Here is a 24,137-nt window from a genome sequence, read left to right on the forward strand (position 1 = left end):
AAGACAAACGTACTTAGATGTGAAGTCGGGAGAGACTATGGCCCTTATATAGGAAGTGAAGTCATCTGCTATTAGCTGTTGCTTGACAGACGTTGTTTGATTGGATCTCCCTAGACTCCGCCCCTAACGAGGCTTATAATATCATAGAACAGAGGTTACGTTAGGTAACCTTAAGTTACATGTCCTACCATGCTAATTTCTCTGTATTAAATGGCCCATAACTTTAACACTAGCAGAGATCCTGGAACTAATATACCCTTAAAGTATATTATGTTCAACAATATATATAAAAAATCGAAACATTTATATTTTCAATATTTATATTTTCTATATTAATAAATTCATGTAAGAAATGTATGAATGAAATCAAAATACAAATAAAACATTTTTTTAAGTGTCAACCTTACAGTGGAATGCTTACTTACAAGCCCTTAACCAACAATGCAGTTTTAAGAAAAATAAGTGTTATACAAAAAATACAAATAATTAATATTAAAGAGCAGCAGCAAAATAACAGTAGCGAGGCTGTATACAGGTATTACCGGTACAGAGTCAATATGGAGGCTGTATACAGGTATTACCGGTACAGAGTCAATGTGGAGGCTGTATACAGATATTACCGGTACAAAGTCAATGTGGAGGCTGTATACAGGGGGTACCGGTACAAAGTCAATGTGGAGGCTATATACAGGAGGTACCGGTACAGCGTCAATGTGCGGGGGCACAGGTGAGTCGAGGAAAAATACTACTCCTATTACAGAGCAAGTGGTAAAGATTTAAATTGACACTCATAGTTGGAGGACTTTAGCATCTAATGATGAAACATGTAGAATCTCCACAGAGGAGCTCTGTCATGATTGTAGCAGGTTTACTAACGCGTTACTTATATTAGCTGTGTTGACTATGACGTTACTTTAGCTAATATGGTGACAACGATGCTGTGTGTAGCAGTTATGAAATGGTTTGGTTTGGAAAGGTTTTTTCTCCTGGTCACCTACAGCTGACGTCCACAAGCGAAGGGAAAAGGTGAGCGAATTGATGTGAGAGGAAATACAACGTGGCAGTTGTGAAAGTGAACTGTGTTTACGCGTCATCAATCCAGGAATAGGGGAAATGTTAGTATCATGTAGTAGCCTAAACCTATTGCTGTTACATTGAACAGGTTGAATGAAATATGAATGACAGTCATCTAATATGCTGTAATAGAATTAAGGCCATGAATAAACAAATCGTCCTGCCTCAACTTAAAAGGCACTGTTAGGATGACCGCCACTGTTTGGATGGTAGGCCTTTCTTGGGAAACTGTTGAGCTGTAAAAACCCAGCAACTTTGCAGTTATTGACACAACCCGATGAGCCTGGCACCTACTACCATACCCCGTTCAAAGACACTTAAATATGTTGTCTTCCTCATTCACCCTCTGAATGGCACACATGCACAACCAATGTCTCATGTCTCAAGGCTTAAAATTCCTTATTTAACCTGACTCCCCCCTTCATCTACACTGATTGAAGTGGATTTAACTAGTGACATTAATAAGGGATCATAGCTTTAGCCTGGATTCACCTGGTCAGTCTGTGTCATGGAAGGAGCAGGTGTTCTTAGTGTTTTGTCTACCCAGTGTATAGCACTACAGATAATCTACAGATAATAAGTGCTATTTGCATGTGATGCATTTGCTCTATTGTTTACAGTATGATTTGTATCTTATAGAGAGTGGCTTTAAGGTAAAAGTACCGTCACATCTAGATAAAAACGAATGTGAAAATAAACAGAGCAAATCTGTATTAAAACACTACCTATTCATAGATGTATTTATTCATCATCTACATATTCATATTAAGCTTCTACGTCTGTGTACAGGAACGTATTATTTGTAAGACGTAAGAGAAAATATATCAGCTTATTGATAAATTATTATGATGTTCTTTCCAATACAAAAGTGTAGTAACTGTTGTTTCCAAACTGCGTTACCTACTCCAGCCAGCAGATGGCGATTTGCATCTTTCAGGTGATGCTTCTTGCGTGACGTATAATTTACTGGACCGGACGCTTCTTCAGGAACAACAACACGGCTACTCTTTCAACCGCCTCGGTAGCTTGCTAGCCAACATAAAACCGATAGATTGAAACGTTACACCGTGTTTGTGTACATTAGCTAATCTCAGTGTTTTAAACACATTTCTGTTGATTTATCAACTGATGACCTTTAGCCTAATTTGCTTGTTCAATTTGCAAACTTGTTTAAGATTGATACTGAGCCTAGCACTAGGCTAGTCGCTAATGCTAACTAACTAGCTAACATCCCCGACCATGAGCTCACTAAACTACTCCTCCCCTGCTAAAGAAGAGGGGGTCTGCTGTATGGAGAAAGAAGCTCTGGGACTGAACATTGTCGTGGAAGATGAGGGTGTTACAGTGAAAGAAGAGGAGGCTGTTGCAGTGAAAGAAGATGAGGCTGTTATAGTGAAAGCAGAGGAGGCTGTTACAGTGAAAGAAGAGATAGAACATTTTAGAGAGGAAGAGGATGCTATCTCAATAAAGGTGAAGGAGGAAGACGTTTTGGGAGTGAAAGAGGAGGAGACAGAATATCAGATTACTACCAGTGAGTACTGTCTTAAACAGGGGCACAAACTGTTGTTGAACTAATGTGGGGTTTTAAAGGGGCATTCTACTGAAGTTCTACACTTGAATATGTTGTTCTGTACTGTAGGAATTGTTTCAGGGGCCATCTGCTGTTGGTACATATATTTTTGGGACTTTTAAATGAGATTAATGGAATTCTCCATGTGGTCGACATTAAAGTGCACCTCATCTAATATAGCAGGCTTTTCAAATTCAATATTGTTGCATATTTTGTACATTAAATATCAAAGGGACACAAAAGGCACCCATTTCGTGAAACTACCCTTTCACATTTGCAACACAAACATTATTTTATAAAATCATGATGAAGTGGCCATTTTAGGCCCTTTTTAGACATATTCATGCCTCTTGTAAGACCCTATGATTGCAAGAGAAGATCATAAGTTTACAATCGGTTTGATGTTCTCGTTCACACAGGAGAGAGACCTGACTATTGGGGATCCTCTGGGGAGCCTCAACAACATCCTGATGCTGACGAGGCAGAGAAGCGTCTCTCCAGATCAGAACACCAGATGGTACAGCTTAGTCTGGTCTAGCATACAGCTTGCTCTATCGGGGTCTGGGCTGAGTTTCTGTAAAGCACTTCATAACAACAGTGACATCAGCATCCATAATGATGTGTCTGTGTCCCCTCTTTATGGTTACCAGGACAATGCTAGCCCTTCCTCCATCCTGGAGTCCCCGTGTCGTGCCTCTCCCGGTAGCGCCTTACTGCTGGGTATGAAGAGGTTGTCTGTGCTGCTGGTGGACTGCAGGAAAACAACGGGGCTGAGTGGAACTGTGAGAGGAGGAGAAGAGAAGAAAGGATCAGATTTGACTCATCAAAGTAAGTGCTGTAGTTTAGTTTGAACAAATACAATAGATCTGCCCGCTGGTATCTGTTACCAGGACAACCAGCAGAGTTCTGTTAGTTGACAGGAAGATGGACTGGTATCTGTTACCAGGACAACCAGCAGAGTTCTGTTAGTTGACAGGAATATAGACTGGTGGAAATGGATGTTATGAATATCATAACACTGAAAAAGGATTCTGCCAATTAAAGGAGAGAAACCAATAGACCATATTAAACCTTGATGGAAGTTAGCTTTAGAGAGAAAGTTCTAAGATGATCCAATGTAAGGTGCTTGTTTTTCAAAAACATTTTCTCAAAATATTATGGATGTTACATTGCCTGTCCCAGTCAACCCCCCCTATCTTTATAAGACTGTAGAACAGGAAAACTAAACTCCAGACACTGGTCATTAATTAACTAATACTGGAGGAAATCTGTGATCAGGCTGCCCACTCAAGAGAAAGCTTCAAACTGTAACCAGTGCCTACAACCTGGTTCAGGTTATCAATCAACCTACCAGGGTAGTTACAAACAGTACAGAAATTAAATCATCAACATATTTTGATCATATCTTTACCAATGCTGCAGAAATGTGTTTGAAAACAGTATCCAGATCCATCAGATGTAGTGATCACAATATAGTAGCCATGTCTAGGAAAACCACAGTTCCAAAGGCTGGGCCTAATATAATAGAAACAAAGATAAATGACTTGAAGAATGATTGTAAAAATCTTTGGAGCACCTTCAATTCAATTTTGGTTAAAAAAAAATCAACAATGACATGTCACCGGTGTTTGATTTCTATTTTACCTTTATTTAACTAGGAAAGTCAGTTAAGAGCAAATTCTTATTTTCAATGACGGCCTAGGAACAGTGGGTTAACTGCCTTGTTCAGGGGCAGAACAACAGAGTTTTACCTTGTCAGCTCTGGGATTCGATCCAGCATCCTTTTGGTTACTGGCCTAACGCTCTAACCTCTAGGCTACCTGCCGCCCCAGAGCTACCTGTCTAACAGAACACAGAGAGTGTTCTTTAATGGAAGCCTGTACAACAAAATCAAGGTAGAATCAGGAATTCCCCAGGGCAGCTGTTTGGCACCTGCTTGTTTCAATCTTTACCAACGACTTGCCAACGACATTTGAGTAAAGCCAGTGTGTCTATGTATGCGGATGACTCAACACTGTACACGTCAGCTATCACGGCAACTGAAATGACAGCAACACTTAACAAAGAGCTGCAGTTAGTTTCAGAATGGGTGGCAAGGAATAGTTAGTTAGTCCTAAATATTTCAGATGACCTTAAGTTACATGGCCTACTATACTAATTCTGTAGCGGTATTGTTAGAGGGGGATAAAGATAAAGATTTTGTTGGGGCGCCAGGCAGGTATTAACCCTAGTTATTAAAGTTAGTTATTACCTATTATAACATTATTATTATTAAATATTATTAAAACCAAAAGGATGAGAGTAGAATAGATAGAGTAGCGCTTCCAGACATATTCTAAACATGATGGCGTCTTAAAGGAGGACTGTAGCATCTAATGATGAAACATTATGGAGTCTTAAAGGAGGCCTGTAGCATCTAATGGTGAAACATTATGGCGTCATAAAGGAGGACTGTAGCATCTAATGATGAAACATTATGGAGTCTCAAAGGAGGACTGTAGCATCTAATGATGAAACATGATGGAGTCTTAAAGGAGGACTGTAGCATCTAATGATTAGTTACTATGGAGTCTGATGCTTTAAAGGAGAAGTTTACCCAAATCCATACTATGAAACTAGTCCAGTGGAGTTCGTCCTCTCCCTCTGTCTCTCCCTGTAGTGCTGTACTGAAACAGCTGCAAAAACGTGACTCGTGACGTTGCTGGATGCGGGCCTCGCTCTGCTGCTTTGCCAGTTAATTTGTTTTTTTATTACAGCTTTGGCCTTTGTCTTTCACCTGGAGTTGTTTATTTATGTCTGAGAAAAAAAACACTTTTCAACCCATAAAACATATACAAATCAACTCAGCAAAAAGATGTACGTATCTTTTTCAGGACCCTGTTTTACAAAGATTATTCATAAAATACAAATAACGTCACAGATCTTCATTGTAAAGGGTTTAAACACTGTTTCCCATGCTTGTTCAATGAACCATAAACAATTAATGAACATGCACCTGTGGAACGGTCGTTAAGACACAAACAGCTTACAGACGGTAGGCAATTAAGGTCACAGTTATGAAAACTTAGGACTCGAAAGAGGCCTTTCTACTGACTCTGGAAAAACACTAAAAGAAAGATGCCCAGGGTCCCTGCTCATCTGCGTAAACTTACATTTACATTTACATTTAAGTCATTTAGCAGACGCTCTTATCCAGAGCGACTTACAAATTGGTGCATTCACCTTATGACATCTTGCCTTAGGCATTCTGCAAGGAGGCATGAGGTCTGCAGATGTGTCCAGGGCAATAAATTGCAATATTCGTACTAAGACAGCGCTACAGGGAGACAGGTCGGACAGCTTATCGTCCTCGCAGTGGCAGACCACTTGTAACAACACCTGCACAGGATTGATACATCCGAACATCACACCTACAGGTACAGGATGGCAACAACAACTGCCCAAGTTACACCAGGAACGCACAATCCCTCCATCGGTGCTCAGACTGTCCGCAATAGGCTGAGTGAGGCTGGACTGGTGGCTTGTAGGCCTGTTGAAAGGCTGGTCCTCACCAGACATCACTGGCAACAACGTCGCCTCTGGGCACAAACACACCGTCACTGGACCAGACAAGACCGGCAAAAAGTGCTCTTCACTGACAAGTCGTGGTTTTGTCTCCAGGGGTGATGGTCGGATTCACGTTTATCGTCGAAGGAATGAGTGTTACACCAAGGCCTGTACTCTGGAGCGGAATCGATTTGGAGGTGGAGGGGCCGTCATGGTCTGGGGCGGTGTGTCCCAGAATCATCTTACTGAGCTTGTTGTCATTGAAGGCAAACTCAACGCTGTGCATTACAGAGAAGACATCCTCCTCCTTGATGTGGTACCCTTCCTGCAGGCTCATCTTGATATGACCCTCCAGCATGATAATGCCACCAGCCATTCTGCTCGTTCTGTGCATGATTTCCTGCAAGACAGGAATGTTAGTGTTCTGCCATGGCCAGCGAAGAGCCCGGATCTCAATCCCATTGAGCACGTCTGGGGCCTGTTTGATCGGAGCGTGAGGGCTAGGGCTAGGGCCTTTCCCCCCAGAATCGTCTGGGAACTTGCAAGTGCCTTGGTGGAAGAGTGGGGTAACATCTCATAGCAAGAACTGGCAAATCTGGTGTAGTCCATGAGGAGGAGATGCACTGCAGTACTTAATGCAGCTGGTGGCCACACCAGATACTGACTGTTGATTTGGATACCCCCCCCCTTTGTTCAAGGACACATACTTCCATTTCTGTTAGTCACATGTGTGTGGAACTTGTTCAGTTTATGTATGTTGTTGAATCTTGTTATCTTGTTAAGTTTGCTGAAAATAAACACAGTTGACAGTGAGAGGACGTTTCTTTTTTTGCTGAGTTTAGATTGACAAGGGGGGAAAAACAATTTAATTAATTTTAGAATAATCCTGAAAAGTAACAACATTTGGAAAAGGACAAGGGGGCTGAATACTTAACGAATGCACTGTGTGTGTGTGTGTGTGCTGAACCAAAATATAAACAACAATTTCAACGATTTACAGTTCATATAAGTCAGTCATTGTAAATAAATAAATTAGGCCCTAATCTTTGGACTTCACATGACTGGGCAGGGGCGCAGCCATTGGTGGGCCCTGGAGGGCATACGCCCACCCATTGCGGAGTCAGGCCCAGCCAATCAGAATTTGTTTTTCCCCACAAAAGGGCTTCATTACAAAGAGAAATACAACTCGGGTGGCTGGTCTCAGACAATGTGGAGGTCCTGGGCTGGCGTCGTTATATGTGGTCTGTGGTTGTGAGGCCAGTTGGATGTACTGCCAAATTCTCTAAAATGACGTTGGAGATTAGAGATGGTAGAGATTTTAACATTCAATTATCTGATAACAGCTCCAGTGGATATTCCTGCAGTCAGCAAGGCAATTGCACGCACCCTCAAAACTTGAGACATCTGTGGCATTGTGTTGTGTGACAAAACTGAACATTTTAATGGCCTTTTATTGTCCCCAGCACTAGGTGCACCTGTGTAATGATCATGCTGTTCAATCAGCTTCTTGATATGCCACACCTGTCAGGTGGATGGATTATCTTGGCAAAGAATAAATGTTAACTAACAGGGATGTAAAAAATTCTGCAATTTTTTTTTTCAGCTCATGAAACATCCAACACTACATGTTGAGTTTATATTTTTGTTTATTGTAGTTACTCTCAGTTTTAGGAACATCTACCCAAATATTTCACTTTATTTTTTTACTTTACCCAAAATATGACATCAGCGATAGTCAAAATGTTGAAAATCTGTGAAGGTCTAAATAACAAATTGGTCCATTTAAACCGCATGTGTCAAACCCTTTCAACAACGGGGAGATTTTACTGATGTGCTTTGTGTCTTCGACGTAAAAACAAGTTTTAGACTTCCACACAAAATTACTTCTTTACTTATTTTATGTTTAAGGAAGTGTGTAGGTCGCATTCTGTATCATACAGCTATGAAAGTTATATATTTAGAACCACCTGCTCGATTGGAATCCAGCGACGTCTGTGTTCTAGTTTCCTAGAACTGTTTAGTTTTTTGTGTTCTGACTTGTAAAATAAGTAATGTAAACATATCAGTAATTACCAGGATGCTCTACATTTATTTTAAAATCACACTACGATTGTTAAAACTGGCCTCAGGTATTGAGGGATCTGATTAGGATTTGCCCTCATAGCAAGGTTGATTTATCATGTGGAGGTTTCATTCGGGTCTCTATTTTTAAAAACCACACTGTCTTTGGCAGGAGAAAGACCAGACTCAGAGGAACCAGAGCCAGGGACGTCCAAACCAGCAAGAAGACACCACTGCTCCCAGTGTGGAAAGAGTTTTACCACCTTACGTAACCTGAAAACACACGGGAGAATACACACAGGGGAGAAGCCTTACCACTGCTCCCAGTGTGGAAAGGGTTGTACCCGATTGTGCGAGCTGAAACAACACGAGAGTATACACACAGGGGAGAAGCCTTACCATTGCCCCCAGTGTGGAAATAGTTTTAACCACTTAAGAAACCTAACAAGACATGAGAGAATACACACAGGGGAGAAGCCTTACCACTGCTCCCAGTGTGGAAAGGGTTTTAATCAGTCAGGGGACCTGGAACGACATGAGAGAATACACACAGGGGAGAAGCCTTACCACTGCTCCCAGTGTGGGAAGGGTTGTAGCCGATTATGCTGGCTGAAAGAACACGAGAGAATACACACAGGGGAGAAGCCTTACCACTGCCCCCGGTGTGAAAAGAGTTTTAGCTGTAAAAGCTCCCTGAAAAAGCATGAGAGAATTCACACAGGGGAGAAGCCTTACCACTGCTCCCAGTGTGGAAAGAGGTTTAATCAGTCAGGGGACCTGGAACGACATGAGAGAATACACACGGGGGAGAAGCCTTACCACTGCTCCCAGTGTGGAAAGAGTTTTACCACCCTACGTAACCTGAAAACGCACGGGAGAATACACACAGGGGAGAAGCCTTACCACTGCCCCCAGTGTGAAAAGAGTTTTAGCTGTAAAAGCTCCCTGAAAAAACATGAGAGAATTCACACAGGGGAGAAGCCTTAACACTGCTCCCAGTGTGGAAAGAGTTTTACCCAGTTAGGAAGTTTGAAAGAACACATGGGACTGCACACAGGGGAAAAGCCTTACAAATGCTCAAACTGTGGGAAGACGTATGACTCATCACAGTCACTTAACCATAATGTGCGAATCCACACAGGAGAGAATAATTTCTTCTCCTTGTGTGTATATTGCTATTTCCCATCACATTAACTGACAATTTGTCATGGTCTTATAATGTTGACTGAGAATGTGTTTACTTGTTTATACCATATGAAATGTAATTGTAGAAAGTATACTCAAACATATGTTTTTATTAAGAAAAATTACATTTATTAATTTATTAATTATTAAATTAAATCAGATTCCGTGTGTTTAAATTTTCATTTTTTTTTAACTGTGTGTGTTTATCTGGGTGTCATTCCTCCAGCACTACAGATAATCAAGTTATAATTGGATGTGATGCATTTGTTCCGTTGTTTACATTTGCATTGTTGGCCCACTGATGATTTAATGAAATGAAAATGTTCACAGACTCTGTAATGGAAAATGGTAATTGTATGTGTCCACATAACTGAGTATGTGACTAACCTTGTGAAACTGTCCTATTATAATCTCCTGTTCCTGGGAGTATCATCCAGTGTTGCAAACCAGCTGCACCTGTGCCCTTGTATGAATTAAGTCCCTCCCAGGAACAGGAAACTATAAAGATATGTGCCCATCACCCAGTGCTTCAGGAATTCAGACTGTCTACACTGCGCTGTGTAACTGTTATTCTCTCTGAGCTCAGAAATAAAGAATCTTGGTTTGACTTGGACTCCAGCAGATCCTTATTTTATAATATCCACCACAACTCTCCCACGGATTGCTGTTTCATCATTGTCTCAATGAAGAGTTCCTCGTTCCACTTTCCTGGGGTAATTTACAAGCCTCCCACTGGTTGAATAAACGTTGTTTCCACGTCATTTCAACAAAACATATCCATGTGATGTTAGATCAATGTGAAAAACAGTTGGGATTTGTAAAAATCCATCAACATAAGGTATTTTCATGTTGAATTAACTTTAGTTGACGACTGAAAGACATGTAAATAGAAACTAGATGCTGAACTGACCAGTGGGCTGGCTTCCGGGATTAGCGTGCATTGTGTCAAGAAGCAGTGCGGCTTGGCTGGGTCGTGTTTCGGGCTCTCGACCTTCGCCTCTACCGAGTCTGTACGTGAGATGAAGCCATGGGACAAGACTGTAACTGCCAAAATAAACATTTGCTGTTAAATTCCCATGTACCGAATGAAAAATAGAAGTTAAATGGATTTCCATTACATGTTCAAATCTACTATGGTTTATTTTTTTAACATTATATAGAAAACTGCACTGTAGCCAACAGCTCACAGATACAGTGGGGTAGGCTACCTACGTGATGAGATTATTGTGGATAAGAGCACATATTACTTTATTTTATCAAATGGCAACCAAGCATCAATCATCATGTCACCAGAATAAGACCATCCAAATGTATTGGAAAGGAGCATCAAGCTCATCACATGCAGTTTCACCACCCTGTGAAGTTCATAACTTATTTCATCTGTAGCCTAATAAACTGCATGGGTTCCCAAGTCGTAGAGGGAGGACCACACAACATATCATCACGTGACTCCAAGTTAACTAAGATGTGATGGTTATTATATAAATATTTGCACATAAAGGAGTTTCCACCTCCATTTCTTGTTTATACATTTTTACTGACACAAAAAGACCCCACCATGTCAAACGAACTAACAAATCGTCTGTCTGCATTAATACAATTGTAAAAGCATATCCTGTTTCCGTCAGCCCGGTCATTACTTTTGAAATGGTTGGATCAATATCCACCTTCATGATATGGATGAAGCCTGATTTGGAATGTCTGAGTAGTTCTATCTGATGTCATAATACACCTCAGATAATCAAGTGATATTTGGAATGTCTGAGTAGTTCTATATGATGTCATAATACACCCCTCTGATAATCAAGTGATATTTGGAATGTCTGAGTAGTTCTATCTGATGTCATAATACCCCTCTCATAATCAAGTGATATTTGGAATGTCTGAGTAGTGATACATTTGCTCCATTGTTTCCATGTCAGTTGGTTTCCCACTGAAGATTTATATCTAACAGAGGGGCTTTAAAGGAATACTATGGTGACATCTTAGGGTGGCTTTAAGTAAATAGGATTATTAATCATAAACACCTACAGATACAATACCCTGCAGCTTTGACGGCAAGAAGAGAATGGTCTGATGGGTGGTGGTGCTACTCTATAGGTAAGGCTGTCCAATATGAATGTTCAATACACACAATAGGTTGATCAGTAGCCAGTTAGCTAGCTGCTCCATCTTAACACAGCTAGTAAGTCTGTACAGTCCAATGAATGTTCAATTCTCACAATAGGTTGACTATGGAGGTGATGTACCACAGTCAAAGTCCTGCAATAAAAGCTAAGACGCTAATATTTGTGTAAACTATACATAGTTGTGTTCTGTGGTTGTCACTGAGGTGGCTGATGTCCCATTTCATGGGGTCACTCCATAGTTAAAGCTGAATAGTGTTCTGTGGAGGTCACTGAGTTGGCTGATGTCCCATTTCATGGGGTCATTCCATAGTTAAAGCTGAACAGTGACTATAGAACATCTACACGCCTTTTAACTTTTTGACACGTTTTGCTCCTTAAAATTAAATCTATAAAGGGATTAAATTAGATTTAATAGAAAATGTTGAACAATTTTTTTGTTTACATCATAATTGGATAAGTCCGTCCCCCGTCCAAGTTAATACTTGGTGGAAGCCATTACAGTTTCATTAAGATTCCACCAACTTTGTGCAAAATACATCCATAGTTTTTGTCAAAACTGCTCATTGCTGGACAACGATATTTAAACCAGATGGGTTTTTTCAGTACATTTAAGTCAGGACTGAGATGAGACCACTTAGGAACACTCAACAAGTCTCGCCATTCTGGTGTGTTTTTTTGCATAAAAAATTGTGTAATTGCAGAAACATAAAACCCTATCCCAGCCCTCCAGGCCTGGTGGTGGCAGCAGTGTAAACATCTGTGTAATTGTCCTTCAGAAAAATTAAACAACGTGGCAGGGTTTCAGAAGACTGAGGTGGGTTTTAACTTTTTACCTGGGCTTTGCTCCTTTCATATTTATTTTGTTCCTGACAAACTCCCCAGTCCCTGCCGGTGACAAGCATACCCATAACATGATGCTGCCACCACAATACTTATTGTGTGGTTAATGTGTGGTCTATCTCCAGATCATCAGACTGTTAAATAGTCACCTCTAGCCGGCCTCCGCCCAGTACCCTGCCCTGAACTTTAGTCACTGTTACACTGCCGTCTACCACCCAGTACTCCACCCTGTATTCTAGTCCAGGCTCATCCTATATAAATACTGCTGTACACACCTTTTCTATTCATATACAGTCCATAATGTCTATACACACCATCATATACATTGTAAACTAACTGTATATATATTTATATTCCGGACTCTGACATTGCTCGTTCTACTATTTCTATATTTCTTCTTCCTTGAAGTAAATTGTGGGGATTTGCATGTATTGATTTGTATTGTTAGATATTACAGCACTGTTTCGATACAACAGGGATGACATCAGAGAAATATGTGTATGAGACCAATAACAAATGATTTGATCTGGTCAGAGGTGTGCAGACAACAGATGGTGTTTATGGTGGAGAGGACTGTGGACTCAGTGGAGGACATCCCAGCCACTTGGCAGTGTTAACACTCCTACTTCCTATCTGACTGGTAATAGGACTTCACTGCTACTTCCTATCTGACTGGTAATAGGACTTCACTGCTACTTCCTATCTGACTGGTAATATGAATTCACTGCTACTTCCTATCTGACTGGTAATAGGACTTCACTGCTACTTCCTACCTGACTGGTAATATGACTTCACTGCTACTTCCTATCTGACTGGTAATAGGACTTCACTGCTACTTCCTATCTGACAGGTAATATGACTTCACTGCTACTTCCTATCTGACTGATATTAGGACTTTACTGCTACTTCCTACCTGATTGGTAATAGGACTTCACTGCTACTTCCTACCTGATTGGTAATAGGACTTCACTGCTACTTCCTACCTGACTGGTAGTAGGACTTCTATTTATACAATCAATCAAGCAAATTTTACTTCAGCAGTGGTCACAAAGTGCTTTTACAGTCATCTGGCCCAGAAACACCTTGGACATACAGGGCACCACTGCTCCTGCCTTTCTCCCTGTGTGATGTCATATCCTTTTCCTGTTAAGGCACCTGACCAGCTGAGTGCAGGTGGGCTCTCCTGTGAACATGGGGCTGAAGATCAGACAGTGAAGAGACTCCGGGGGCGGTGATGAAGGCTGTAGAAATGAAGATATAAGATAGCATAACTTCCTGTGGGCAGTGTAGCATAACTTCCTGTGGGCAGTGTAGCATAACTTCCTGTAGGCAGTGTAGCATAACTTCCTGTGGGCAGTGTAGCATAACTTCCTGTAGGCAGTGTAGCATAACTTCCTGTAGGCAGTGTAGCATAACTTCCTGTAGGCAGTGTAGCATAACTTCCTGTAGGCAGTGTAGCATAACTTCCTGTGGGCAGTGTAGCATAACTTCCTGTGGGCAGTGTAGCAGAACATCCTGTGGGCAGTGTAGCATAACTTCCTGTAGGCAGTGTAGCATAACTTCCTGTAGGCAGTGTAGCATAACTTCCTGTAGGCAGTGTAGCATAACTTCCTGTAGGCAGTGTAGCATAACTTCCTGTAGGCAGTGTAGCATAACGTCCTGAAGGCAGTGTAGCATAACGTCCTTTAGGCAGTGTAGCATAACGTCCTGTAGGCAGTGTAGCATAACTTCCTGTGAAAGTAGTGAAATGAATGACATGGAATGAAAAGGTGTGGTATTTACTTCTGAGTATGTCCAATGTATATTGTGTGATCAAAATCTACTATAAAATGATAGTTTTCTTAGTTTACCAAACTTAATTGCCAATCAACATTCCCAGCATGAACAGCAGCCTCGGAAACAAATTCGTATTTCCAATGACAGCATGGCAAAATGCCTCCTATGGGGCAGTAAAAACAGCTCTGGTTATTTTGAAAATACTTTGTATTAAGTTGTTAGCAAGAATAAACAATGTAATTAACATTTTCCCAAACTGCGTCATCCAAACTAGTCAGCAGATGACGTATAATCTAGTCGACGGGACCGTTCGACACAAGGCTACTGATTCAGACAGAACGGCAGCTTTCTAGCCAACGTTCTACAATGAAAACAGGTGCATTCTGAAAGGTTTTGATGTGATAACAAAAATGTTATTCACGTCTGAATTCAGGATAATACTGTTTGTTTTATTTGACTTAAATGTTATTATTTATGTATCATACTATGCGAATACACTACCAAGCAATGCAAGTAGATATTTGGAATTAACCCCAAAGAAGGTTTTGATCAATAATTTATTAAGAAAACCAGTAGTCATGATGAGACTATGCTTCCTATTCAGGCATCATATAATGCACAGCCACATGCAAATACATCAACTCCACCAATAAAACATTGACAACTTTAACATGACTACTGGTGATGTCATTATTTTCATCACCATCCATCAATGGTTAAATTACATTATTATTCTTTGTACATGGTGTGCCCGCCTCCTGAGTCTGACTAGAAGTCCACTCGGAATACCTCTTCTCTGCCGTCGGCGACGAGCCCTGGGGAGTACGAACAAAGGATCACATTCTGGAAAGTCGTATTCCTGGTCGTAATGCTGGTGAGTTACCGCCGCTCTGATATCCAAATGTTATTTCCGGCTGTATGTAATAACACAACAAACGTTCTGGGCTAATAGAAATAACAGAACACTGCAAAGTTGCTGAGGAGCCAGAAGCAGAGTTTAGAACATGTCTCTTGGGAATATTTTAACCTGGCACATACAGTATTCAGACCCCTTGACCTTTCACCGTACAGCCTTATTCTAAAATGGATTAAATCGTTTTTTCCCCCTACACACAATACCCCATAATGACAGAGCAAAAATAGGTTTGAATTTTCTTGCAATTTTTGTGGTGTTGTGAACATTTATAAATGTACACTGACACATCGCGACCCACCATTAACAGGGTCGCGACCCATACTTTAAGAAAGGCGGTTGTAGGGTCATACCCAAGACTCGAAGCTGTAATCGCTGCCTAGGGTGCTTCAACAAAGTACTGAGTAAAAGGTCTGAATACTTATGTAAATGTGATATTTAAATTTTTAATGTTAACCTGTTTTTACTTCGTCATTATTGGGTATTTTGTAGATTGATTATTTTAAAAATATATATTTTAGAATAAGGCTGTCACGTAACAAAATGTGGAAAAAGTCAAGGGGCCTGAATACTTCCGAAGGCATTGTATTTGCACCCTCTGAACTAACCCTACAAAAAAAGACTAAAATCCAATTTATGCTTTATCCAAAAATTTGGTCTCAGCCTCCAGAGGCCAAATGGAGCTCCGTACTGCACCGCCAAGCACCTCCCAAATGTTGTACCAATGCGGACAGCTCTGTATAGCTTCTCATTGACATGATTGGTCAATGCGGCAACTTCAGGAGAGTAATGGCACAATCAGTGAAAGCCAGCAGGAGAGGGAGAATGGTTGGGTCAGGTTAAAACCTCTTCCGGATTGGACCCCTCATCTCAATTTCCACCTAAAATTACCCAAATCTAACTGCCTGTAGCTCAGGACCTTAAGCAAGGTTATGCATATTCTATACTATTTGAAAGGAACACTGAAGTTTGTGGAGATGTGAAATTAATGTAGGAGAATATAACACAGCTGGTAAAAGATAAAAACAAAAAAAAACATGTTTACAATTTTTATTTGATAATCTTTGAAATGCAAAAGGACATACATTGATATAGGACGCTGGGGGTCAGTTATTTGTTGTCCACAACAGGGCAACAGTACATGTGCAAAGTCAGACTGATAACTTCAAGAATGAGCGAGTTAAATGACATTTAGTATGAAGTCACCCAGGTGTCCCACACCAGTTGCCCAAATGGCCAAATTGATTTTTTCAAGAAAATAACTACATAGAAGATACAAAAATGCTACGCTAATAAAAAATACAAGTCTCCACACTCCCAGGAATGTCATAAATGATGGATCATTAGCTTCCCTACATAAAAGGTACTAACGGGAAATGTGACAAGAATGCTGATCCAATATCTCCAAACACAGAAGTGAAACATTTAAGGGCCAAGTTAGCAGCCCACAGTGATCAAATGTCACTGTTGAACAACACCACAAACCACACAAAGTTAAAAAATAAAAAAACAATTTGAACACTTTAGAATGACAGTATTTGGAAGACCCTCAGTCCTCTACACAATATCGTGCTGCTGATGCCAAGTCCCAAAGCAGTCTCTTTCTGCTGTAAAGCAGAGGCAAACCGAACAAGTCGTGCAGGTGATGGGGGACTTCATGTGACAAAGAACACAAAGACGCCTCCATGCTGTGGCCTTTTTGCCCCGAGGCACATTCATGCCTGCAGTTATGAATTCGGGCATGTGAACAAAACTGGTGGCAGGAGCAGAAGGGACAGAGGTAGAGGGGTCAGAAAGTGCTGCAGTGGACTTTGTGCCGTAGCCAGCAAGCTCCTGGATGAGCAGCTTTCTGAAGGCTAGCTGTGTCATGGAGGTCTGTCCAGAGCTCTTAGCCATTTCCTTCTGGAGGACGAATGCATTCACCACAGCAATGTCTATGAAATGATAGAACAATGTTCTGTACCATTTCGTTGTCTTGTGGAGAACATTGTAGTCGCCTATCAGAGCGTCTGACAGGTCCACACCTCCCATGCTCTTGTTGTAATCCTTCACAGCAGCAGGAATGGGAACATTTTTAGTGCTCTGTTCCCCATTAGCGTCCTTCACACGCCTGACTACGTGATCGCCACTGAAGGATTTGTGGATACTGGAGCACATGACCACCTCTCTGGTATCCATCCACTTCACAAAGAGCAGGTCATCTTTACGAATCCATCGCATGGTACCCCTATCAGCCCGCTTTGGCATGTCGTTTACTTTTGTTTTGGGAAAACCCACTCTGTTGGGACGAATGGTGCCACAAGCCCACACATTCAGCTTCCTCAGGTCTGTGAACAGGGTAGGGCTTGTGTAGAAGTTGTCCACAAACAGTTTGTAGCCCGTCCCCAGCAGTTGAAAATCGAATAATTCCATAACGGAATCATAACTAAGTCCCTTACCGGTGGCTGAGATGGATTTCCCCTCGTAAACAAAAAAATTCCAAGTGTAGGCACACACAGAATCGTCCAAAACAAACAGTTTGTACCCCCATTTTGTCGGCTTGTTACTCATATATTGTTTGTAGCCAATTCTAGCCTTTGAGGATACCATCCTCTCATCTATGGACAGGTTCTGGTTGGGCTGAAAATGGGTCTTGCAAGCCTCAACCATGCTGGGGTAGAGAGGTTTGATTTTGCAGAGCCTATCAAAGCTTGCTGTGCCTCTCTTCTTGTCATTGTCGTCGTCAACTTGTGGGTCACTGATATGAAGCGCCTGCGAGATAGTCAGAAACTTTTTAGAAGGCATGACAGTGGAGGGGAAAGGCAGTTGGTAGAGTGTTGACGTTCTCCAGTAGTCCTTGAGGTTTTTACACTTCACAAACCCCATGTAAATAACCAGTGAGATGTAACAGTACAGGTCTTGGATGGAAATGGGCTTCCATGCCTCTTTCTTATCTGCTTGTGTCTTAGCCCCATACTTGTTGGTGTTAGAAACCAGCGAATCAAGAACTGACAAGGAGAAAAACATCTGGAAAAGATGAAGGGGGCTGTACTTTACAGTCTTGTCCAGCTGAGGTCCTGGATGCCTTTTCGGTCTAAATGTTGGTGGAAGTGGCTCCACATCATCTTCTAGCACAGTGTGCCAACGGTCCTCTGCCTCAGTGGTAGTTGTCGCTGGTTCACTGGCCCTCCTCCGCTTCTGGGCTGACCTCTTCACACCTCTAGATGGCCGGGCGGGGGAAGGTGTGGAGCAGGAGACAGCAGGGGTCCGGCTGGATGAACCAGCTTCAGTGTCTGAATTAGTGGGGGATGGACACCTTGACATTGTGGGTTCCCATTGTTCATCCGAGTCCCTGGCACTGTGTAAGAAAAAACAATCAGTAAGAATACTTCTACAGATGAGCCCTGTATCGACACGTAAAATAAACAGATGTCTATTATATAGAGTAGAGGGAACATAATCACGACGGTGAAGTGTGTGTTTATCAATGGTGAATAAGGCTGGTCAGGGGAGAACGGCTCATAGTGGTGGCCGGGGTGAGGTGAGTGGAATGGTATCAAGCAACATGGTCTGTTTGGTGCTGTTCCATTCTACTCCATTCCGGCCATTGTTGTGGGCAGCCCTCCCCTCAACAGCCTCCAATGGCTATTTATATAACAATGGAATGGAGTGAATGGAACAGCACCAAACAGATCATGTTGCTTGATGATGTGGAACCTCGGGGCGATAAGGTAAGGTAACCCAGTGGTTAGAGCGTTGGGCCACTAACCCAAAGGTTGGTGGATCGAGTCCCAGAGCTGACAAGGTAAAAATATGTCATTCTGCCCCTGAACAAGGCAGTTAACTTCTCTTGGGTAGGGGGCAGCATTCGGAATTTTGGATGAAAAGCATGCCCAAATTAAACTGCCAGCTACTCATCCCCAGAAGATAAGATATGATTATGATATATTTGGATAGAAAACACTGAAGTTTCTAAAACTGTTTGAAACATGTCTGAGTATAACAGAACTTATTTAGCAGGCGAAACCCTGAGGACAAAGCATTCAGATTTTCTTTTTGAGGTCACTCTCTTTTCAATGAATTTTCATTGGGAAACCAGATTTCGAAGGGACATTCTTGCAGTTCCTACCGCTTCCACTGGAAGTCTTTAGAAATTGGTTGAGGTTATTCCTTTGTGTAATGAAGTACGGCCATCTTGAAGGAGGGTCACTCGAAGTGTCCTGTTTGTTAGAAGCGCGTGACCAGAAAGCTAGCTACAGTTGGTTTTAATCCTGTATTTAACACAGATCAACCCATCTTCAATTTTATCGATTATTTACGTAAAAAAATACCAAAATATGTATTACAAAGGTAGTTTGACATTTTTTGCCAAAGTTTACAGGTAACCTTAGATATTTTGTAGTCACGTTTCACAAATTGGAACCGGTGTTTTTCTGGATCAAATGCGCCAAATAAATTGACATTTTGGATATACATCGACGGAATTAATCGAAAAAAATGACAATTTGTGATGTTTATGGGACATATTGGAGTGCCAACAACAGAAGCTCGTCAAAGTTAAAGCATGAATTACATTTTTATTTCTGCATCTTGTGTCGCGCCTGCAGGGTTGAAATATGCTTCTCTCTCTTTGTTTACTATGGTGCTATCCTCAGATAATAGCATTGTTTGCTTTCACCAAAAAGCCTATTTGAATTCTGACATGTTGGCTGGATTCACAACCAGTGTAGCTTTAATTTGGTCTCTTTCATATGTGATTTAATAAAAGTTAGATTTTTATAGTAATTCATTTGAATTTGGCGCCCTGCATTTTCTCTGGCTTTTGGCCAAGTGAGACAGTAGCGTCCCGCCTAAACTCAGATTTTTCTATATAAATATGAACTTTACCGAACAAAACATACATGTATTGTGTAACATGAAGTCCTAGGAGTGTCATCTGATGAAGATCAAAGGTTAGTGATTCATTTTACCTCTTTCTGCTTTTTGTTACTCCTCTCTTTGGCTGGAAAAATGGCTGTATTTTTCTGTGACTTGGCTCTAACCTAACATAATCGTTTTGTGTGCTTTCGTCGTAAAAGCTTTTTGAAATCGGACACTTTGGCTGGATTTACAACAGGTGTATCTTTAAAATAGTGTGAAATACTTGTATGTTTGAGGAATTTAAATTATGGGATTTCTGTTTTGAATTTGGCACCTGGCAGTTTCACAGGTTGTTGACGAGGTGGGACGCTATCGTCCCACATACCCTAGTGAGGTTAACAAGATATTTGTGGAGTGGTTGAAAAACGAGTTATAATGACTCCAACCTAAGTTTATGTAAACTTCGACTGTGTGTATAAATAAATATAAATAAATAAAAAAGATCAAAATGAATATGCGACCATTTAAACAACTGCATTAGCATGGGAAGCAAAAACCTATTTTACTTACTGGTCTAAAAGTGGATCTTTTCCTTCCAAAAACATTTCTTCCGCGCTGGAATCATAACTGTGGTCACTCACAGAGTCCTCATCCATTCCTTCTGTGTCACTCTCCTGGTCAAATTCTGCAATAATATCATCAAAATGTTTATACTTGGACTGAGATTTAGCTTTTCCACTCTTAGTAGCCATGTTTAACTTTTTCAGATTTGAGAAGTTTGTAGAAGAGAAGGAACTGCTGTGAAACGTAAACTACAGTGCGTCCTGTTTCCTTTCACCAGAGAATGAACTCTGTTGTGCACAGCTCTAGCATGATGGCTGTTTGTCCTACAAACGGCATTCACATACTGCTGGAAAGCCCAGCTCATTGGCTATCTAGCTAGGTTTCAAAACGATAGGTGGTCATTGGACCAAGACCCTTCATGGGCTAATTCAGGTGTTGTATAGCCAATACATCATGTAGAATGATGAAACAAGTTTGGTTGCCTTCTAGAGTGTCTGAAGATTGCACAGAAACCGAACTTGACCATGTTAAACAATTTTAGATTTCTAACAAAATTAGATTTCATAAAATTGTTTTGTTGCAAGTTGAGTAAGAATTCATGCAGAATGCTGTTTACAACATGGATGGTGTTAGGATATACAATACCATTCAAGAGTTCGGGGTCACTTAGAAATGTCCTTGTTTTTGAAAGAATAGCCTTTTTCTGTCCATTTAAAATAACATCAAACTGATCAGAAATACAGTGTAAACATTGTTAATGTTGTAAATGACTGTTGTAGCTGGAAATGGCAGATTGTTTTATGGAATATCTACATAGGCGTACAGAGGCCCATTATCAGCAACCATCACTCCTGTGTTCCAATGGCACGTTGTGTTACCTAATCCAAGTTTATCATTTTAAAAGGCTAATTGATCCATTTTGAGCCTGTAATCAAACCCACAAATGCTGATGCTCCAGACACTCAACTGGTCTAAAGAAGGCCAGTTTTATTGCTTCTTTAAATCAGCATAACAGTTTTCAGCTGTGCTAACATAATTGCAAAGGGGTTTTCTAATGATCAATTAGCCTTTTAAAATTATAAACTTGGATTATAAACAATTGATTGGTGGAAAGAACAGGTGACTAAGTCAAACAAGTAAAAGATACCAGTCCATCTTCATGTCAACTAACAGAACTCTGCTGGTTGTCCTGGTAACAGATACCAGTCCATCTTCATGTCAACTAACAGAACTCTGCTGGTTGTCCTGGTAACAGATACCAGTGGGAAGATCTATTGTATTTGTTCAAACTGAACTACAGCACTTACTTTGATGTGTCAAATCTGATCCTTTCTTCTCTTCTCCTCCTCTCACAGTTCCACTCAGCCCCGTTGTTTTCCTGCAGTCCACCAGCTGCACAGACAACCTCTTCATATCCAGCAGTGAGGCGCAACCGGGAGAGGCACGACATGGGGACTCCGGAAGGGTGGAAGGGCTAGCATTGTCCTGGTAACCATAAAGAGGGGACAGACACATATAATTATGGATGCTGATGTCACTGTTGTCATAAAGTGCTTTACAGAAACCCAGCCCAGACCCCGATAGAGCAAGCTGTATAATAGACCAAACCAAGCTGTACCATCTGGTGTTCTGATCTGGAGAGACTCTTCTCTTCCTCGTCAATATCAGGATGTTGTTGATGCTCCCCAGAGGATCCAGGATAGTCATGTCTCTCTCCTGTGTGAATGAGAACATCAAACAGACGGTAAACTTATGACCATCTATTGCAATTACAGTGTTACAAGAGGCTTGAATATATGTCTAAAAAGGGCCTAAATTAGCCACTTGAATTATGCTTTTTCTTTTTTTTGTGATCAGTGGTATAAAGTACCTAAGTAAAAAATACTTTAAAGTACGATTTAAGTTTTTCAGGGAATCTGTACTTTACTATTTTTGACTAATTTGACTTTTACTTCACTATATTCCTAAAGAAAATGATGTACTTTTTACTCCATACATTTTCCCAGACACCCAAAAGTACTCATTACATTTTGAAGGCTTAGCTGGACAGGAAAATGGTCCAATTCACTCACTAATCAAGAGAACATCCCTGGTAATCATCACTGCCTCTGATCTGGCGGACTCACTAAACACACGTTTCAATTGTAGATAGTCTGAGAGTTGGAGTGTGTCCCTGGCTATCCGTAAATGTAAAAAAAAAAAAATGTTAAATGGCACCATCTGGTTTGCTTAATAAGGAATTTGAAATTAGTTATATACTTTTACTTTTGATACTAAAGTATATTTTAGACTTTTACTCAGGAAGTATTTTACTAGGTGACTCACTTTTACTTGAGTAATTATCTATTCAGGTATCTGTACTTTTACTCAAGTATGACAATTGCGTACTTTTCCCACCATTGTGGTGCAAATGTTAAAGAGCCGTTCCACAAAATGGATGCATTTTGCGTCCCTTTGATATTTTATGTAGAAATGATGCACTGTATATTATATTTAAAAGCCTGTTATATTAGAATTAGTGCACTTTAATATAGACCATAGAGAATTCAATAAATACAATTTTGAAGTGCACAAAATATATGTACCAATGGCAGATTGCCCCTTAAACAATTCCTACAGTACTGAACAACATATTCAAGTGCAGGTATTCAGTAGAATGCCCCTTAAAAAACACAGTTCAACTACTACATAGTTTGTGTCCCTGTTTTTAAGACAGTACTCACTGGTGGTAATCGGAACTTCAGTCTCCTCTTTTATTGCGATATCCTCCTCTTTTACTCGAAAAGGTTCATCCTCTTCTTTCAATTTTACGGCATCTTCCTCCTTTTTGATTCTGAAAGCTTCTACCTTTTTTTCCACTTTGACAACCTCTTTCCCATCTTCCTCTTTCACTGTAATATCATCCTCTTGTTTCTCCTTTTTCATTCTTCAAACTTCCTTGCCTCCTTTCACCAGAGTTTCTTTCTCCGTCTAGATTTGTGCGTTTATGCTCCGGGAAATTAGCCTAGTGCGGTATCAATGTAACACATTTGCTAATTTAACAAGCAAATTACGTTTATAAATGAACCAGTAGATAGGTAAACAGAATTATGTTCGAAACACTAAGAGTAATATACACAAGAATGGTATAAAGAGTTTTAGGTTTGCTAGCAAAGCACCGCGTGGTTAAACCAGAAGCCTTTTGTCGCTGTTGAAGAAGCCTCCTGTCCCGTCCACTAGATTATACGTCACGCAAGAAGCATCACCTGAAAAACTCGCCTTCTGCTGACTGGAGTGGGTAACGCAGTTTGGAAACAATAGTTACTACACTTTTGTATTGGAAAGAACGTCATAATAATTTAACAATAAGATGATATATTTTCTCTTACGTCTTACAAATAATACCGTCCTGTATACAGACGTAGAAGCTTAATAGTGTAATAATAATAGCGACCCTGGGTTTATAGTCGCGGAAATCAACCCTGCCGCACGAGCATGCTTTTGCGGCACAGTCGATAGCGCGCCGGACCTCGGGTTAGAAGGTCGAGAGTTCGAGACCTGCTCCCTACTGTTTCATTACAATATGAATATGTAAATGTTGAATAAATACTTATATGATTAGGTAGTGTTTTAATACACATTTGCTCTGTTCATTTTTTAC

At 40.7% G+C, this 24,137-nt stretch overlaps 1 protein-coding gene and 1 pseudogene across 1 annotated transcript; one reads left to right on the forward strand and one right to left on the reverse strand.

Moving 5' to 3' along the window:
* Positions 1-10,043, forward strand: part of LOC129846863 (zinc finger protein 502-like) — a 45,788-nt pseudogene extending 35,745 nt beyond the window's left edge.
* Positions 10,044-16,130: 6,087 nt separating this feature from the next.
* LOC129846864 (piggyBac transposable element-derived protein 4-like) lies at positions 16,131-23,936 on the reverse strand. The gene is made up of 5 exons (XM_055914641.1): positions 23,221-23,936; positions 22,116-22,213; positions 21,805-21,982; positions 20,504-20,618; positions 16,131-18,431 (listed from the first exon to the last, which is right to left on the reverse strand). Exons 1-5 carry the CDS (start codon positions 23,420-23,422, stop codon positions 16,652-16,654), a joined length of 2,373 nt encoding a protein of 790 aa, XP_055770616.1. The 5' UTR covers positions 23,423-23,936; the 3' UTR covers positions 16,131-16,651.
* Between the last annotated feature and the right edge of the window lie 201 nt (positions 23,937-24,137).

This window comes from Salvelinus fontinalis, unplaced genomic scaffold (genome assembly GCF_029448725.1).
Source record: "Salvelinus fontinalis isolate EN_2023a unplaced genomic scaffold, ASM2944872v1 scaffold_0632, whole genome shotgun sequence".
NCBI classification, from domain to species: domain Eukaryota; kingdom Metazoa; phylum Chordata; class Actinopteri; order Salmoniformes; family Salmonidae; genus Salvelinus; species Salvelinus fontinalis.

Bases quoted from the DNA above. Each gene is read 5' to 3' on its own strand.
- LOC129846864 (XM_055914641.1), bottom strand. From the start codon at position 23,422: ATGAAAAAGGAGAAACAAGAGGATGATATTACAGTGAAAGAGGAAGAT. The intron at 22,214-23,220 runs GTGAGTACTGTC...TCATTCACACAG, and splicing joins TGAAGTTCCGATTACCACCA to GAGAGAGACATGACTATCCT. The intron at 21,983-22,115 runs GTACAGCTTGGT...TATGGTTACCAG, and splicing joins CCAGATCAGAACACCAGATG to GACAATGCTAGCCCTTCCAC.